The 19,355-nt window shown below is 43.0% G+C and overlaps 1 protein-coding gene across 1 annotated transcript in view; it reads right to left on the minus strand.

Moving 5' to 3' along the window:
- Positions 1-10,447: 10,447 nt before the first annotated feature.
- The window catches only part of LOC101271066 (leucine-rich repeat-containing protein 37A2), a 40,982-nt gene continuing 32,074 nt past the window's right edge, over positions 10,448-19,355 (minus strand). Inside the window, exons 9-13 of the mRNA XM_049702353.1 lie at positions 17,170-18,980; positions 16,657-16,761; positions 12,047-12,096; positions 10,617-10,671; positions 10,448-10,535 (exon numbers count right to left, since the gene is read on the minus strand). Coding sequence (XP_049558310.1) covers positions 10,485-10,535; positions 10,617-10,671; positions 12,047-12,096; positions 16,657-16,761; positions 17,170-18,980 — 2,072 coding nt within the window. The 3' untranslated portion in view covers positions 10,448-10,484. The remainder of the gene's footprint in view (positions 10,536-10,616; positions 10,672-12,046; positions 12,097-16,656; positions 16,762-17,169; positions 18,981-19,355) is intronic.

Here is a 19,355-nt window from a genome sequence, read left to right on the forward strand (position 1 = left end):
TCGTAACACCTCACTGATCTCCATTCCCAGGTTACATTTGGACTTTATCATCATCTGGAATTTGTCATAAAAAGTCTTAAAAGTACAATCTTTCATTCTCTGAACGTAAGCTCTTGTCCTTTCAGTTCTCACTCACGTGTATCCACCGTACATGCTCTTCAGTTGCATCAAAACCTCTGGTCTGGTGCCCCATTTTCTCCCAGTTCCTACTTGGTCTAAACACCAAGTTGACCTCTCGGCCTCTCTATTTTTAGGCCACCATCAAAGTACTCTTTGTAAAACTCAAGCTTGGTCATGTCTCTTCGCTGTTGAAAACGTTGTAGTTTGTGCTCTGTTCGCTCGAGGCCATGTGCCTTGACCAGGCCCTTTGGGATCGGTTCTCTGCTCGCCCGCTCAGCCTCACCTGCTGCCCTTTCCTCCTTGTGCGTCATGCTTGGGAACACCAGACTGCACACGCTTCAAGCCCACCCAAGGCTTCTTGCCTCTTGCCTCTGTACTGTCCTCCGTCTAGAATCCTTTCCTTCATCTCGTCCTCCCAAGAAACTTCTGTTTGGCTTTCTTCTTCTTCCCCTCCTCTAAGCCATCCCTCACATTTACTCCTTTCCAGCGAACCAAGAGCTGAACCACTTCTTGGTACACTGCCATTGTCATGTCAACACACTGTCTTCTATGTATAATATGTCTTCAGGTGTCTGTGCCTCCTCTCAGTCTCAGGGCTCCGCAAGAGCAGGGACTTTGTCCTAATCATCTCTTTCTCCAGCACCAGGCACATTGTCTGGCATATAATCGAGGCCCAGAACAAGTTCTACATTCTTCATGGACCCTCCCCAGTTTCCTAACCTTCCCTCCTCTGAATCCTACATTTTTGTATCATTTTTGCCCTAATCATATATTGTCTCATTTCATTATCTTTCAAAAAGTGGCTCATTTCTCTGATAGATTTCATCAGAATCAGAATTTTCATTCATTTAGTAGCTGTTGGCCTTGTATCTCCCTCTCTCCTTCTATCTCTCAGGTCTCAGTAAGGATTTGGGCTCTGAGCTAGTTTGTCCATCATAAGATGGCGACAGAGGCAGCCCCAGGCAGCCATGTTTTGTACTACCTGACCCTGGGCACCCCTCCTGCTTCTGGGCCACAGCCAGGGATGAGTCCCTGATCCAAGGAGAGACAGCTCACTCACAGGCTGGCCAGGTGAAGTCTCTGGCAAAAACACTGCCCAATCTAGGTCAAGCTGGGCAATGCAGAATCTTACTCTTGGGAATTTTAATTTACAAATACGGTAGGGTAGCATTTGAGACTAATAAAAAATTGTACAAATCTGAGGTAGTAAGATACCCAAAATATTATCTAAGCCTCATTTATGTACCAACTTTGAAATAATGGAAATCTCCCAAAATAGGAACCTGGAGCTACCTGGAATGCTGGTCCACACTTTGGGAAGCCCAGCAGTACAAGGATCTCTACCCCTGGCTTCTCGTCAGCTCCCTGTCTTTGTGACCACCTCTCTTATTGAAATCAGACCCCCACTCATTACACAGTTTGAGCGGGCAGGGGGACCTTCCGCTCTTGTGACCTAATAGTGTAACCAAAGTGCCTAGTACTGTACCTGGCCCATAGCAGGTGCTCAATACACAGCAGCTGCCTCCTTCTCCTCATTATTACCGTTGTTATCAACTCTTTGGTGGCAAACACAGCTTATACTTCTCTGCATCCCTGTTGGAGTCTAACAGTTCTGGGCTCCAACCTTAACTCACACTTTTGGATGTGGGGCCTTGGGCCCTTGAGCAGGTTACCTACATTCTTTAAACCCTGTTTCCTATCTGTCAAACGAGGATAACAAGATATGCTTCCATGGACTGTTGGCCTAAATTAGACCATAAGATGCCTAACCCAGGGCTTGGCACCAAGCAAGCAAGTGGTAAATGTTAGCTGCTGCTGCTTCCTATTGTTACTAGTATTAGTCATGCGCCTTAAACACAGTAAATACTTGTTGCCTCACTGAAGTCACCGCCCAGAGAAAAACACTTGTTTTTCATTCTCAGTAAGAAACTTTGGGAGGTGACTTGGGCAGGCGCTGAGAGAACAGATATCTCTCATGCAGCATCAGCAAACTAATAAATCAGAAGAACCGATGGGCCGTTCACTTTGCTTGGAACCCCACCCAACCGGCAGAACCTTCTGGGCTGTCTCCCAGGCCCACTGATCCTCTGGGGACCGTGTGCTATCACCCCATGGCTTGCACCGTTCTTCACCTCACATTACTAAACCACCAGCACTATCTGTGGTCATTTAGGTACATTATCATATCTTGTTCATCCAGAATTTCTTTTACTCATTACTGTATTTAACTCTCACTGACTTAATAAATGTGATTAATGACTTAATAAATGTGATTAATGACTTTCTTGGCAGGAGTGGAAGAGCCTTTGCACCTTCTGCAGGTGGCACTGTCATTATAGAATCACTTGGAATCGTGCAGCCCGGGGCCTGTGCTGGCTGAGGCAGGAGGTGGTAGGTTTGGTGCTGGGCTGAGCTGGAGGGAGCCGAGCGGCACACAGCTGACCCGCAGCGGGGTCAGGAGAGGCCAGGGCCTGAGGAGGGCCGTCTTGGGCAATGGCTGCTCTCACACGTTCTTCTTTACCCTGTCTTTCTGGCACCTCCCTGCTAGTTATCCAAGGGTTGGGATTTTTTTTTAAAGGAAAAAAACAACTCAAGGGGAATTTTCCACCAGCTTGAAATGGTGGAGAACCCCCTACCAAGACAGGGTACACATTTGTACCTGAGTTTGAGAACCTGGAATAAAAGTCAGGCCTTGGCTCCACAGTGGAGGGAGGCCCAGTGATGCAAGTATTCTCGCAACCCCAATGACCGTACGTGAGGGGCCAGAAGTAGATGATCCTCTATGGGCAGGAGGTCGAGCATGTTGTAAATAACTGGTACTTGATGAACCAGGAGAGAGAGGGCACCAGAATAAATTGTTATTTGATTTAATGATCTATGCCCCTTGCGGATGGTATGTTTTCCAGTTCCCAGGGACGGATGATGCTGGGGAAACAAGGGAGGGAAGCCCCTCTTCATCCTTCTACTCATCCTCCTTTGCCCACATTTCCTCTTGTGGAAGTACTGGCTACATGAGGGATTCTAGTTTCAGCCCTGCTTCTTCTTGCAGGCCCTTGATATTGGTATATAAATATTCAACTATTTACATTTTAATTCCTTTACCACATGGTTAAACTTGGTTATGAATTTATACATTTTAATATGAGAAAAATAAGTATTTTACAAGCAATGCTGAGGAGCCAATATTAGAAAATAACATTTGCAGGTGGCCTGAGGCAGAACAGGGCTCACTCTATGGCAGTCTCGTGTGCTGTCTCACTTTCTTCACCCGCCTCTTCATCAATCCAATATGCAGCCAGAAGCTTCTCTGCGGGGGCTTTGATGACTTCCCTGGGGTAAGAAGACTAATGCCAAGGCTTTTACTTTTGAAAGGAACAATTATAGTTTCATTATTTCCTCATTTTAGATGAGAAATTTAAATTGTATCCTATCATTCACGTTGCATCCTTATAGAATATCTCATCCTCATCAGAAGACTCCCCGTCATGTAGCTTTTGTGCCATGTTTTCCTTGCGTGTGGCGTTGAGAGGTCTATACATAACCCTAAGCCAAAGTTGTGGGAAACGTTCAGCCTTGAGAGCCAGCTGCGGACATGCCAGGCATGCCGCCGCTGCTCGAAGGGACCATCCCTACTTGTTCCCCTCCTTGTTCCGTTCCACGGGAGATAAACCACCAGGGCCCAGGGATCAGAAAGAATGGAAACTGAGACGAGCAAAGCTGTCTCCCCCCTGCACACGCAGGTTATTCTGCATGATTCTGGGCTTATGGGTTTCCTCCCAGGGAAGTTAACCTTGAAGCCGAGACAGTCTCTAGATGATGTAAACCACCATCTGGCAACCAACCTCCCTTTTTCTAGCCTATATAATCTGCAACTGTAGCATAATAAAATTTGCCTTGCCACCATCAGTTGTCTTGGTCCTTCTGACCCCATTCGTAGGTGCTACCTCAGTTCCTTACCCCTTCTCTTCTGACCCTGGGCGGTGAAACCCTCTTTCTCCGGCTGGTCCAGCGGCGCCTGAACGGGGACCTGAAGCGTGAAGGCAATTAAAAGAAAGTGCAGGTAAGAGAATCCTTATGCAAAGTATGTGTGGCCACGAGTAAAAGTGAAACTAATAGAGGCATAAGGCAACAGTCAGAAGTAAAAGAAGATGGGACAAAAGTGCTCAAAGGAGCATGAATTATTTGCTCAGGTTTTACTTTCGATGCTTAAAGCTCGGGGTAGTAAGGTTTCTACCTCACAGTTGACTGAATTTTTGCAGCATATCCATGATGTATCTCCCTGGTTTCCTGATGGCGGCTCTGTTGTTATAGAAATCTGGCAGAAAGTTGAAGAAGATTTAAAAAATTACTATGAGTCTCGAGGGCCTACTCATACTCCTGTTGTTACATTTAGTTTGTGGAATCTGATAAAAGAATGTTTAAATTCTTCTCATGATAGTGGTGATTTGCATGTAAAGTCAGAAGAGCCAAAGCCTTCTTCAGGAGATAAAACTGCCTTAATGGCTTCTACACCGCCACTTCCTAAATCTAGGGAACTTATTAATTTTGACAAATCAGATGAAGAGGAACATTTCGATTTAACAGATGAGGCTTTTAAACACGAAAGAGAAAAATACCTTGAGGATGGTTTTCTAATGGCTGTGACAGATAAGTCAGCGAAAAAGCTGCAGGTTAATAAGGACTGTCTTCCTCAAAAATCTACATCTGTGAAAACGCTCAGTCCCTTGCAGCGCGCTGTACAGGAGCCATAAAACGAGGAGAAGATCCTATTTTCTGTTATCCCGTCATAGAAAGACCTGGTCCTAATAATCCTCAACAAGCTACTAGGGAGCATCGGGCTCTTCCTTTTAAAGTTTTGAAAGATTGAAAATCTGCCTGTGCTCGATATGGGCCCACTGCTCCTTTTACTACTGCTACGGTTGACACTATTGCAGGAGAAGCTCTTCCCCCCGCTGATTGGAAGTCTATTGCATGAGCTTGTTTAAATGGTGGAGATTATTTGATGTGGAAATCTGATTTTTATGAACGGGCTGCTGAACAAGCAGAAAAGAATGCTGCCCATAATATTCCAGTTGATTATCATATGCTGGTTGGGGAAGGACAATATATTTATTTACAAGATCAATTAACTTCTCCCTTTGTTGCTTCTCCTCAAATAAATCATTTGGCATTACAAGCCTGGAGGAAATGACCTTCTACACACAAAACTGAGGATCTTTCAAAAATTAGACACGGACCTGATGAACCATAGGCTGATTTTGTAGATAGACTGTTACAGGCAGTGGGGAGACTCATTGTGGATGGACCCACTGGTACAATTGTAGTTAAGCAACTTGCTTTTGAAAATGCTAATAATGCGTGTCAGGCTGCGATTTGACCTTGGAGAAAACGGGGAACATTGGAGGACTATATTCGCCTTTGTGCGGACATTGGACCTGCTTATATACCGGGTGCTGCTGTGGCTGCAGCATTAACTAAAGTGGGATTTAGAAGCAATCAAAAGAAAACAAAGACTTGTTTTAAATGCGGAAAGGCAGGTCATTTTGCTAGAGAATGTAGATCTTTTAATCCTAACCCTAGTCCTTCCTTCCCTACTCAAAAACCTCCAGATGGTCGAAAAATCCCTGGTTTATGCCCTAAATGCAATAGGGGAAAACATTGGGCACGAGACTGTCGCTCACTGGCCCACAAGGATGGGACACCACTGTCGGGAAACTCCTCCTGGGGCCTTCCCTGGCCCCAACAAATAATAAGGGCAATGTCTGTGTATCCTCCTCAAATTATCAATCAGACATTAACCAAAAACAAAAACATACAATATCCTCGCTCTCCAGAGCAACACCAGGAAGCGCAAGACTGGAGCTCAGTACCTCCGCCGGGCATCTGTGGACCTTTACCCAAGGGTTTGATGGGACTATTATTGGGAAAAAGTAGTGTCACCATGAAGGGTTTAACTATTATGCCAGGAGTCATAGATTCTGACTACGAAGGAGAAATAAAAGTCATGGCACAAACTATTAAAAATATAATAACTATTTCTCCTGGTGATAAAATTGCACAATTGCTACTTTTGCCCTTTGTACCTCATGGACAAATTTTACAACATCAAAAGAGAGGAACAAAGGCTTTTGGATCATCTAATGCTGCCTACTGGATTCAGAAGATAGAGAAAGAACGTCCAGAAATGAAATGAACCATTAATGGAAAGGTTTTTTCAGGTTTGTTAGACACTGGAGCTGATGTCTCTGTTATGATGCAGATGCACTGGCCTAAACATTGGCCCGTTAGTCCTACTATTACAGAACTTCAAGGAATAGGACAAAGTTCTTCTCCTGTGCAAAGTAGTCAGTTATTATGGCAAAATACTGAGGGCCATTCAGGATACTTCCAGCCTTATGTTTTGCCTGGGCTGCCTTTAAACCTCTGGGGCCGAGAAATATTAAAAGAAATGGGAGTATTGCTTTATAGTCCAAATTCTCAAGTCTCTAATATGATGTTGGATCAGGGATTTCTTCCCACAAAAGGGCTGGGAACAAATCAACAAGGAACTGTCTATCCTATTGATGTGAAAATAAAAAATGATAGACAAGGTTTGGGTTTTTCTTAGGGGCCTTGGATTCTCTTCCACTCACTGCTGATCCAATTACTTGGCTGACTGATGACCCTGTATGGGTGGACCAATGGCCCCTCACTAAGGACAAATTAGAGGCTGCAGAGTAGTTAGTTATAGAACAATTAAAGTTAGGACGCTTAGAGTCTTCCAATAGTCCTTGGAATACTCCTATTTTTATTATCAGGAAAAAATCTGGAAAATATAGGTTATTACAGGATCTAAGAGCTGTTAATAAAACTATGCTAATAATGGGAGCTCTTCAACCAGGCCTACCCTCTCCAACAGCCATACCACACAATTACCATCTTTTAACTGTAGATTTAAAAGGTTGTCTTTTCACTATTCCTTTGTTTCCTGAAGATAGAAAATATTTTGCTTTTAGCTTGCCTTCCTTAAATTTTAAGGAACCCATGAGGAGATTTCAGTGGAAAGTATTGCCTCAGGGCATGGCAAATAGTCCTACATTATGCCAAAAATATGTGGCTCAGGCCTTGACTCCTGTGAGAAAAAGGTTTCCAACGTTATATCTCATACATTATATGGATGATATACTTTTAGCCACTGATAATATATCTTTATTAGAGACTGCTTTTCAATTTTTACAACAATCCTTACAATCATTTGGCTTGGTCATTGCCTCAGAAAAAATTCAAAGACAATCTCCACTTTTATATTTGGGAAAATATATTGATAACACTACTATTAGGCCTCAAAAACTGCAAATTCGAGTTGATAATTTAAAAACATTAAATGATTTTCAAAAACGACTTGGAGATATTAATTGGCTAAGGCCTTCCTTAAAACTTACTACTGCTCAATTACAGCCTTTGTTAGATATTCTTTTTTTTTGGTTGTGCCGGGTCTTAGTTGCTGCATGTGGGCTTCTTAATTGTGGCATGTGCACTGTTAGTTGCAGCATGCATATGGGATCTAGTTCCCTGGCCAGGGATCGAACCCGGGTCCCCGGCATTGGGGGCACGGAGTCTTAGCCACTGCACCACCACTGTTAGATATTCTTAAAGGTGACTCAGATCCTTCTTCTTCACGCTCTATGACTCCAGAAGGATTTCAAGCTTTACAAATAGTTAATAGAGCTATCAGCTCTGCACAATTAACTCGAATATATACTCACCTGCCAATTTCTTTAATTGTTTGTCCAACACCTCATGTACCTACAGCTGTTTTATGACAAACTGTTGGGATTATTGAATGGATTCATATGAAAACTACACCCTCTAAAGTTATTAACCCTTATTATGAACTTATTAGTAATTCAATAATGCAAGGGAGAACTAGATGCTTACAACATATAGGAATAGAACCTTCTCAAATTATTATCCCTTATTCAGTTAGTCAGCAAAATTGGCATTTTCAACATAGTAATGAATGGGGACTTGCTCTTGCAGGATTTCCAGGAAACCTAGAATGTCATTATCCTGCTGATAATTCAATTTAGTAAAAATAATCTTTACATTTTTCCTTCTATAATCCAACGACACCCTATTCCACATGTACCTTTGGTTTTTCCCAGCGGGTCCTCCTCAGGAATGGCTATTGTACTCATTGACGACGGGACAAAATTGATTGAACAAATTCCATTGACTTCAGCTCAGCGTGTTGAACTACAGGCTGTTATTATGGCTGTTGAGCATTTTCCTTCTGTGTCTCTTAATCTGTTTTCTGATAGTAAATACCTTATTGATCTATTACTTCTTTTGCAAACTGCTACCGTAGGACATACTAATGACCCTGAATTATCATCCTCTTTTCGTTTGCTTCAACAGCTTACTCGTTCCCACGATGGTCCTGTCGCAGCTCTACTATCCGTGCTCATTCTAACTTGCCTGGTCCATTGTCTAAACTTAATGCGACTGCAGGTGTTTTAACTTGATCTAAACATAATCTTTATCCTGTGCTTTTTCCTCTCAAAAATAAAGTTAAAGTTACTCTTCCTCCTCAATCTCTTTTCCCTAAAGCAGGACATATCCCAATTTACCGTACTCCTCCTTTCCGTTCGTCATGCTATCAAGAATGGCTAATGTATTGCATTCGCTACTGGCATACTGTAAATAAACATGGTTTATATCCAGGACGCCCTTGCGTTATGGTGAGTTATGATCAAACTCCTTTACAAGCAGCACAACACTCCCATGCTTTACATCATCAATCAGCTACCACCTTACGCAAACAATTTTCCCTTACTCGTGAAGCCGTCCGACAAATTGTTAAGCAATGCCCACAATGCTTACCTCACCTTCCTGTTCCACATTATGGTGTTAATCCTCGTGGATTATTACCTAGTCATTTATGGCAAATGGATGTTACTCACATCCCCTCTTTTGGAAATCACAGTTTGTTCATGTCACTATTGATACTTATTCTGGTTTCCTCTGTGCTACAGCACAGACCGGAGAGGCTACCAAACATGTTATTACTCATTTATTACATTGTTTTGCATTTATGAATATTCCTAAAATTATTAAAACAGATAATGGGCCCGCTTACACTAGTGCTGCTTTTGCAACATTTTGTAGTTCATTACAAATTACCCATATTACAGGCATTCCATATAACCCTCAAGGACAAGGTATTATAGAACGTGCAAATAGATCTTTAAAGCTAACTATTGAAAAAATAAAAAAGGGGGAATTACACAGAACAACACCACATAACCTTATAAATCATGCTTTCTTTATTTAAAATTTTCTCACTGTTGATAAATTTGGCCATTCTGCAGGGGAGAGGTTGATGGCTAGCAAATAGATGGCTCGCCACAGCTCACAACAAGTTTAGAAGTTGAAGAAGCTCTGCATCTCTCACGAAAATTTGACAGTGTTGATTCAGAAAAAGAAGAAGAAGGAGAGGAGATCAGATGGCAGCGTTAAAATTGAGGATGTGTTTAGCTTGTCATGCAAAGTATACATGGATTTGTGTTACTCCTTATAAGTATAATGACTCTATTTGGGAATTAGAGAAAGTAAAAATGCATCTGCTGAGGGTTTGGTCAGATAATAATATTAGTCTTGATCTTAAAAAGTTAAATGCTGAAATTCAGGATATGCAAAATGCACATCTTGACATTTCGCCAAAAGATGTAATTCAAACTTTACTGGATCATTTAAAGTGGTTAAACCCTCAGTCTTGGATTACTGGAGGGTGGTCAGGATTTATTACCCTGGCCATAATTTGCCTATTATTGATAATAATCTTCTCATGTCTGTTTCGTATCCTCATGCAACAATATACTACTCTCGGCACTAAGCTTCATGGAATTATTTTGCAACAAAAATTAAAAAATAAAAAAGGGGGACCTGTGGGAAACGTTCAGCCTTGAGAGCCAGCTGCGGACATGCCAGGCATGCCGCCGCTGCTCGAAGGGACTGTGCCTACTTGTTCCCTTCCTTGCTGCATTCCACGGGAGATAAACCACCAGGGCCCAGGGATCAGAAAGAATGGAAACTGAGACGAGCAAAGCTGTCTCCCTCCTGCACACGCAGGTTATTCTGCATGATTCTGGGCTTATGGGTTTCCTCCCAGGGAAGTTAACCTTGAAGCCAAGACAGTCCCTAGATGATGTAAACCACCATCTGACGACCAACCTCCCTTTTTCTAGTCTATATAATCTGCAACTGTAGCATAATAAAATTTGCCTTGCCACCATCAGTTGTCTTGGTCCTTCTGACCTCATTCGTCGGTGCTACTTCAGTTCCTTACCCCTTCCATTCTGACCCTGGGCGGTGAAACCCTCTTTCTACGGCAGGCCCGTGGCATGAAGTGGCCCCCTTGCCCCGAAAATGCCCTCCTAGAACACAGAAAGGGAAATATTAATTCTGCATCTCCCCTGCTTTCTCTGGCCACAGTACTTTACCCTCCTCAAATTTACCTGACTCTCACTTTCCCCTGAGCTTCTCTTACGCCGCAGAAATCGAAAAAAGCCCCTTGGAGGAAAACACACACAGTTAGTGTTACATGTCATTTTTCACCTCTCGCACAATGTGTTATCTCTGGTCTTATTAGGACTAAACGGGTACCTCAGTCCATAATCACAATGAGCAAAATCACCAAAGCCCCGGGATCTTGAAATTCATTCCATGCACGCTGGCCTTCCAGAAGTTCTCTGTGTCTGTCCAAAATGGACCCCCAGTGTCTCCGGGGAGACCACTGCATGTGGTTTAGCATGGAGTATAGGCAGGATTTTCAGCCCCGTTCACCTTTCCTGGCCCTTGGCCAAGTGCCCTCGTGTGGTGAAAACACTGCACAAGGGCGCTGGGCAGAAACACGTTACTCTCTAGATGCGCTTCACACCAGGCCGCTTCGGACTTAGTCGCACATGCAGCATTTGCTGGGGGTGTGGGTGTGGGGAGAAGGTGCTTTTATTTTCCTGGCTGCTCTATCCTATAAGTTGAATCACACCAAGTAAACACGTGAACCCAACAAGCAAAGTTATCTATAGCTCTATGACTTTCATACTGCACGGTATCAGTGAGGTGTCAGTGAAAAGTGGAATCAGTTTAAAGGCCATGACCAGCAGGGAAGCACAAAATACTCTTTTTGAATACAAATAGAATAGAACAAAAATCAGTGCACAATAAGTGTGTTTCAGAAACTACTTCTGTCCATATAGTATGTGTCTACTGAATTGTGACATAAAATCTAGCTCACAGCCCAAGCACAGTGGGATCAGGAGAGAAGTCCTCAGTGGAAAGGGACCATCTTCTTTTTGATAATCACTAGCAGTATGACCATGGGACAAGATATTTTCCCTTTCTCTTTCTCCAGTTCCTTATTATAAAAGGATGAGACAAACTACTGTCTAAAGTTTCTCCCAGTTAAAATTCCATGAGGTTTGGATAAAGGGAATAGAGAGTAGGGGCCTGAAAAACAGTAGGATGAGAAGGGAAGTTTTCTTGCCACTTTACAGAAGGGACTCATATGTTCTACCTTTCGTCAGCTTTGAGTGAGGCCAGCCCCTAAATCCCCAACCATGTGGCCCTCCCGACCCCAGAGCCTCCTAGAAGGCGTCTGGTCTGGCCTGATGCCTAGGAACCAGGCGTCAGGCCAGCAGGAACAGGTACAACCAAAACCCCTCCCCGTCCACCCTCTTTCCTTAAAGGACTAGTGAAAGCAGATGAATCTGTGCCAGTCCTGTTCTAACTCAGCTTGGGCTGGGGAGCTAATTCTGCTGATACATAAATTAGGGTAAACCATTAAGGTAATTAAACATTCTTGCGGCCTTTGGTGAGGAAATGGAAACAGATGAGTTCTAAGTTCTCCTCTAGTTGAAAAATTCTGCTTTCAGAGACCAATATTTACCTTCTGCTGCTTTTTCTATCTTCGTCTTTTGCGATTCTGTGAGAATAAGTCTGTTTTGAAAGAAAACGTGATCATGATTATCCATTACAACTATTTCCAAATCCTTATTCAATCCTTTTTACTTTAAATCTTATCTACCCAGTGAGATGATAACTTTTTAAGGCAAGGAATTCTACCCTGTTTAAAAATCCTTTGACTCTTCCACAGTACCTAACTTAGGGTCTTGCATGCAGCCAGCGATATATTTTATTGACTGTTTTAGATAACGTTCAACAGATAATTCCTAATAAAAACTCTTAGAAGTAGGAAAAGAAAATAAAAGTATCTAGCAGAAACCTAAGCTTTGTTTTTGTTTTTTGTTTGTTTGTTTTTGCGGTACGGGGGCCTACTCACTGTTGTGGCCTCTCCCGTTGCGGAGCATAGGCTCCGGACGCGCAGGCTCAGCGGCCATGGCTCACCGGCCCGGCAGGCGGACTCTCAACCACTGTGCCACCAGGGAAGCCCCTAAGCTTTGTTTTAAAGTCAAGAACAAGAGTAGGATGCCCATGATCACTGCTACTATTGATCATTGTGGAGGAGGTCTTAAACAGTAAGATAAGAAAAACGAAGTATTGGAAAGGAAGAGACAAATATATTTGCATATGAAATGAGGGACCTAAAAAGACCAAAAGAATCAACCGAAATTTTATTGGAAGTAACATGAGGAAGATGACTCCATACAAAATCAAGAGATCCACATATAAGCCTCAATAGCTTTCCCATATAACACAAATAACTAACGAAACAACAGAAGAAACATCCCACTTACTATATCCATAACAATGCATAAAGTACCTAGGAATAAACTTAACCACAAATTTGTAAGACCTATGTGATGAAAATATTAAATCTTTTCTGAAGGACCTTAAGAAGAAGTACTTACATGGCATGAGATACCATCCTCTTAGGATGTTGTCAAGAGGTCAGTTCTCCTCAAATTAACCTACAAATTCAATGCAATCCATTTATATCCAAAATAATTTTTAAATAAAACCTAGCCAGCTGACACTTAGTAGGGAATATATGTAAGAATAGTTATGAAATGTATGAAAAAGAAGGTCAAAGAGTAGGACCTTGTCCTACCAGATATAAAATATGTTATAGATCAACTAGAATTAAGCAGTGTGATACTGGTACTGGTACAGGACAAGATAACTGGATCACAGAATAGAGTCCAGATGAAGATAGTATATTAGACCAGGGGAGAAAGAATAAACCATTCAGTGAAAGATTTGAAAACAACTAGATCTTCATGTAGGGGGAAGAAGTTAGATCCCTTACCTCAACCACACTAAAAAAGAAATACAACAAATTCTAGACAGATTACAAAAGTACTTGAAGAAAATATTAGAGATGATTTTTACGTCATGAGGTGACAAAGACCTCGCTAACAAAACCCACCCCACATGAGCCATGAGGAGAGGACGGGCAGATATGGTGGCAGACTGTCAACACACCTCCTACTCTTCACAGCCCTTGCCCCCTTTTCCCCTTGACTCTTTGTCTTCTTCTTGTTGACTTATGAAACTCTTGGGAGTTCCCTAGTAGACCAGTGGTAAGGGCTTTGCGTTTTCACTGCTGTGGCCTGAGGTTCAATCCCTGGTCAGGGAACTAAGATCCTGCGAGCTGCAGAGCATGGTCAAACCCCACCACCCCCAAACAAACAAACAACTCTTCATAGTAAAGAAATACTGGCTTTCATTGAATTTCAGGGTTTCGAATCTTACCAGTGTTTTTGTCTCTAAGGAGACACGACAAAAGAGTGGAGTAGGGAGCACAAGCTTTGCAGTCGGGTGAAACTGGCTTCTGCTTTTGGTTTGGCCACTGGGCCCTCACATTGATCTCCTTCATCTATGCAGGAGGGATAGTAATATCATCCTCACAGGACTGTGGGCATTAAATCAGACAATATATGGAAAACTCTTCCTCTTACGCTTGGCATGAATCAGTGCTAAGCTGGTGTCACAGACAAGATGGTGGAATATATCAAAGGCTCTGCTTGTGGCATCAGGCTCTGAAGGCTCTTTCCCACCATAAGATTATAAAAATATTGCTTTCATTTTCTTCTAATACCTTTATGTGGTCTTTCTTCACATTTATGGAAATATGTTTATTTAAGATGAAAAATGGGGATCTGCTATTATTTACCCCCAAAGAGTCAGGCAGCTATTCTATCACCATTCATTTTTTTCCACTGATTCGAATATTAAAACATGACATTTCAAAAGTCTTAAGAACACATGGGTCTATTGCTGGACTCTATGCTACTTCAAATAAATATTCAGCTGCATTATTCCTCACTGTGGAATTGACATAATGCCTCACCTCTCTTCCGTTGAACCCCATTATTGGCTACCATAGGAAGAACACTGCATGGCCCCTGTCCTCAAACACTTATCATATAAGTGGGGAGAGGAAATAATGGTTAGGACTCCTCGCTTTCACTGCCGAGGGTAGAGGTTCAATCCCTACTTGGGGAATGAAGATCCCACAGGCCAAAACAAAACAAATGCAAGGTTAAACTACATAGAAGTTAAAAACAATAAAAAGGGGACTTTCCAGAAATTCTAAAAAAGCAAAAGGCCATATGCCACCTGGAGATGTAGAGGGCACAGTCTGGGCAATGGCCAAGGACTAGCAAGCTGACCCCATGCCAGTCCCCAGCCTCCTAGGCTCAGAAATCATACTCTTCCTCACCAAGAGAGAACTCACGTCTTCCTGTTGTGGCGGTCGCACTTTATCAATATCACAGGATTGATCAAAAATCAGAATGCCAAATTATTACTTGACAATGAGAAATACATCTGTTCTACACACAGGGCATCCGTGTCTACACAATGAGAGAATTACCTTCTGTGGGACAGGCCTCCGTGGCACACTAAAGCACAATCACACAATCGAAGGCTACTTGGTGAGAACAGAATTAGAAAAGGAATCAGCTGAATCGAGAATTTAATGGGAAGGCCTGAGGTAGCTGGATCCGTCCATCTCCTCAACAGGCGCAGCCTGGCTAGTGGGCCTGACTCTTCAGTTATGCTGCCTAAGGTGCCCTCTCTACTCTCGGGCAATGTGAGGATGGGCACTGTCCATGCTGGTCTCTCCTCACCTTTTCTATGCTTTCACTACTGACCAATCCTTCTGCAGACAGACACATTTCTCTTTAGAAGTTTGTATATCATGTCAGGTTTTATTCAAGTCTGCTAGGCCAGGAAGCCATTGGTCCTTACGCATCTCTGCTCAGCTCCACGATGTGCTAACCTTGGTGTTTCTCTCTTGGGGGGCTGCCTTTTAAGAAACTGCTTACCACTTTTGTGAGTTCTGAGGGGAGGGGACTGCTTTGCTATGGCCCCTAAGAAATGGTGACAAACCTCCCAGGACTAGGATCAGGAGGGCTGCAGTATTCGGGGAAGGCTTTACGAAGAAAGATATCTGAACTTGAGTTGGCTTTTCAGAGATTCATAGGACTTCCACAGGCAAAGCAAAATAAAGGAACTTTAGATGGGCAAAGGCACAGACCAAAGTAGGAATGGGTATGGTGTAACGAGCGTATAGTGAGGAGCTGCTTTGGCTGGAATGGAGGGAGGCCCTTACAAGAGAAAAGGTAAATAAAGTAGGTTGGATTGGTAGGGTAGAATGTAGATTGTCAGCTTATTAAAACCACTCTTTTAATGTTAGCAACTGCCTGTGGGGAAAAGTAATAAACCATTGTGTAACTGAACAAAAGGTAAACAGGCTACCTCCAGGAATAGGCTACTATAAATATGACATACTTTAGGGTAGCCTGCTGCAGGATTTTACTTGCAGTGGTTTAATGGAACCTATCTACACAATTCCTAATACACCGGAGAAGAAAGATGCTAAGTAAACCTAAGGAATTGAAAAGATCCCACTTTTATCGTTTAGGCATGTCCTTTTATCTCTCCCAGGGTGACTAATAGCTCCATGACTTTGGAGATCGTATACCTCTCATCATTTCAGCCAACAAGGAAAGAAATCAAAAGTAGAATGAGAGTGACTGGTGAGTACATCAAATCAGCATAGTGTTTTGAGTTGAAGGAATTTTACTATCACGTCAACTCTGGCCTTCCTATAAACTTAACTTGTCAAAATAGTCCAATGGCTTGTTATCATGGATCCAATTCCATAGAGATTTCCTGGGAGTGGAGTTCCTTTAAAAATCCTGTGGGGACTTCTCTGGTGGCGCAGTGATTAAGAATCCGCCTGCCAGCGCAGGGGACACGGGTTCGATCCCTGGTCTGGGAAGGACCCACACGCTGCGGAGGAACTAAGTCCGTGCGCCACAACTCCTGAGCCTACGCGCCAAGAGCCCGTACTCCACAACAAGAGAAGCCACCTCAATGAGAAGCCCGTGCACCGCAATGAAGCCCCAAACGCAGCCCCCCCACCAAAAAAAAACCCACAAAAAAGATCTAGGAATATACTTTTCAGGAAAAGAACAAAGTGTATGTCAGTCCTCGTGACTAGAGAGAAGAGTCAAGCAGTAGTAGGTGGAAGGGTGGATTTCATTCTCAGGTTGTGGGTTCTGGATCTGAATTAAGTATTGTCCTTACCTCAACGAGACAGAGAATTGTAACCCAAATCGTCACTACTATAGTTACGGACATTGCCAAGATGAGTTTGTTGTTATAGCCATATCCTGGAACTTCTTTTGTGAGCTAAAAAAATAAATAACAATTTTTAAAAAACAAGGAGATAGAAGGGATGAAAACTTACTATTCTTAAACCTATTCTAAACAATAACTAACTATTCTTAAACTACTATAAAACCCAATCCTTTCAGGCTAGTAGCTTCTATAAGAACAAGCCAGATTTAATGTTATTCATCTTATCATTAGCATTTTCTTCTACAATTTATTTATCTTGTGTTATGCCTTTTCTCGTCTACCCTAGGAAGAGTGGCACACTGTCTAAATGAGCAAAGTGGGAGATCACTGTCTTAGCCCGTTTCATGGCTGAAGATAAGATAGAGACTAGGAGCCCGTGGCATTCCTGCTTGGGCACGTTAATGGCGTGTCCTAAACTGAGTAAAAGTCCAGGTCCCACGTGTCAGGGGTTACCCTCACCTCACTTGACTCCTGCCCTTTCTGCTCACTCTGGGCTTCTGTGCTCTCACTGATATAGTTGTCAGCTTTCCACTGGTCCGTATACCATTCCGCTTTGGACACATTTGCTTCTTGCTGCTTGCTGAGAAGCTTCATCAGGAGGCCTGTTCTAGAGATGAGGTTGGCACAGGCCAGCTGCACATGGGTCTCCGAGCAGTTCGTTTTTAAAGTCTGGATAACATGAGAAATGAGCCTTCGCACGTCATTGTTGGGGATGAGGGACTGTAGCTGCTGGTTTAGCTGAGTTTCAACTTGATCACCCGGGGATGTGAGCCCTGGGAAAGCGAAGCCTGTGGGCTTGGAGGATAATTCAGTGCCCGTGTTGTGGTACTCCCATCGTGTTGCGTTGGTGTGTTGAACAGTTGGCATACTGTTGTCTGCAGCAACAGTAGAATGTGCAGTGGAGACGTTTCTATGGGTGGTGTTTCCAGGGCCGGTTACTCCTGGCAGAGTAGAGTTTCCTGTAGAAATAATTTGTTCAGAAACATTTTGTGCAGTATTGTTTCCTGAAGTAGTGTTTTCTGTAGAAGGGTCTGAAGGAGAAAATAATTCTGGAAAGGGCTTTTCCTGAGAAGTCACTTCTCCTGAAGACGAAACAGCCTCTCGTGGAGGGGAATTTATGAGACTCCTCAGTACAGAGAACGGAGGGCTTGCAAGCATCATTCTGGTGAGTGAACTTTTCTTTCTGAACTTTCGACTCCTTTTGCCTTTGGGTTTTCTTTGGACCCGATGAGACCTAATTTTATGGAAGATGTATTTTTTTCCAGTATGTGAGATTAGTTCAAAGTCCTTAATACTTCTAATTCTAGCCTTCGCATCCTCTAAAACATCAATAGTGTCGGATAAGTCTTTCGATCTGCTTTTAACCTCAGATGAGGATTTTGGAGGGATGGAGGCAGAAGGCCTGCCCTTGAAGTACTGTTTCTGGGAAGAGGAGCCTGCTGCCTTGTGTTCCTTTATGAATGCAGACTCTGCATTGGAGGACTTTCCCACCAGCTTCCTGGGACTCTGCACCATGAGAAGCTGTTTCAGGTTTCTTGGGGATGGCCTCCTGAGCCTTCTTTCTTCAGCAGTGTTCACCTCAGATGGCTGGGCATTCTGTTTCCCGCTGACACTCTCATCTCCCACTGCTTTGAGGTGCATTTTCTGTATGCCCCTTGGGCCCTTGAGGACCCTGTTCACTCTCAGCAGGCTTTCCTCTGTACTCTCAGGGTTTGCTAGGCTGTCTTTCTGTGGTTGGGCAGTTTGTAATTTCTTTTGAAAGATGTAGCGTTTAAACGTGGCACTTGAAATGTTGGAACGCGTACGCGTGGCAGGTTTTTCTTCCTTTTTAACCTCATCAACTTTTTCTTGAGTTTCTGCAGCTAACAAATTTTCCGCAAAATGGAGTTTCCTCAGTTTGTTTTTATTAGTTGAATTCTTGGCTACAGGTTTAACAGAAGGGCTCCTTGTATCGCCTTTCAAAAGGCCCTGCGGCATATCTCCATCTGGTGTATTTGAGAAAAGAAGTTGAATGAATGGTAATAATGTTGATTCCACATCTCCTAGATTTTCCTCTGAGGTATAAGGCTGTATGTGGGTTAGTGTACTGATAATATCACTTTTATTATTAAAGTCCAGCTGCTCATTCATGAAGCCTGACAAGCTGACAGCACTTTTATCTGACGACGCCCTCTCTGACTCAATAGTCAGCTCAGTGGTGGTGTTCTTCTTGCGGGCTTGTAACACCTTCATCAACGATCCTTCTGCATTCTCTATAGATGTTTCTTCATCTGTCAAAAAAGAAGGGACTGTTTTTGATCATTGAACACTGATGGGACAGCTTTTTGTCAGTCCACAGCCAAATAAATTAGGAATCAGTCAAAGTTTGAGTGCCACTGAGGAGAAAAAGAAACCCACACTTAAGCCTATGACTGGCAACAACAAAATGTGAAAAAGATGTCTCTTGAAAAAGGGGCTATGTACTCAGAAAATTCTGTAGCGTGAAATATAGTAACTATGTTCAGGATTACTCCACTGGTTCCCAGGGGCCAGTACTGAAGAAAAGGCAAGGCTGGAAGACAAATATTCCCCTACTCAGCTGGACTCTCTGCAGATCTACTGTGACTCCTCACATTCATATACCCCATCCTGTCCTGCCTCAGAGG

The sequence above is a fragment of the Orcinus orca genome, chromosome 19 (assembly GCF_937001465.1).
Source record: "Orcinus orca chromosome 19, mOrcOrc1.1, whole genome shotgun sequence".
Taxonomy (NCBI): domain Eukaryota; kingdom Metazoa; phylum Chordata; class Mammalia; order Artiodactyla; family Delphinidae; genus Orcinus; species Orcinus orca.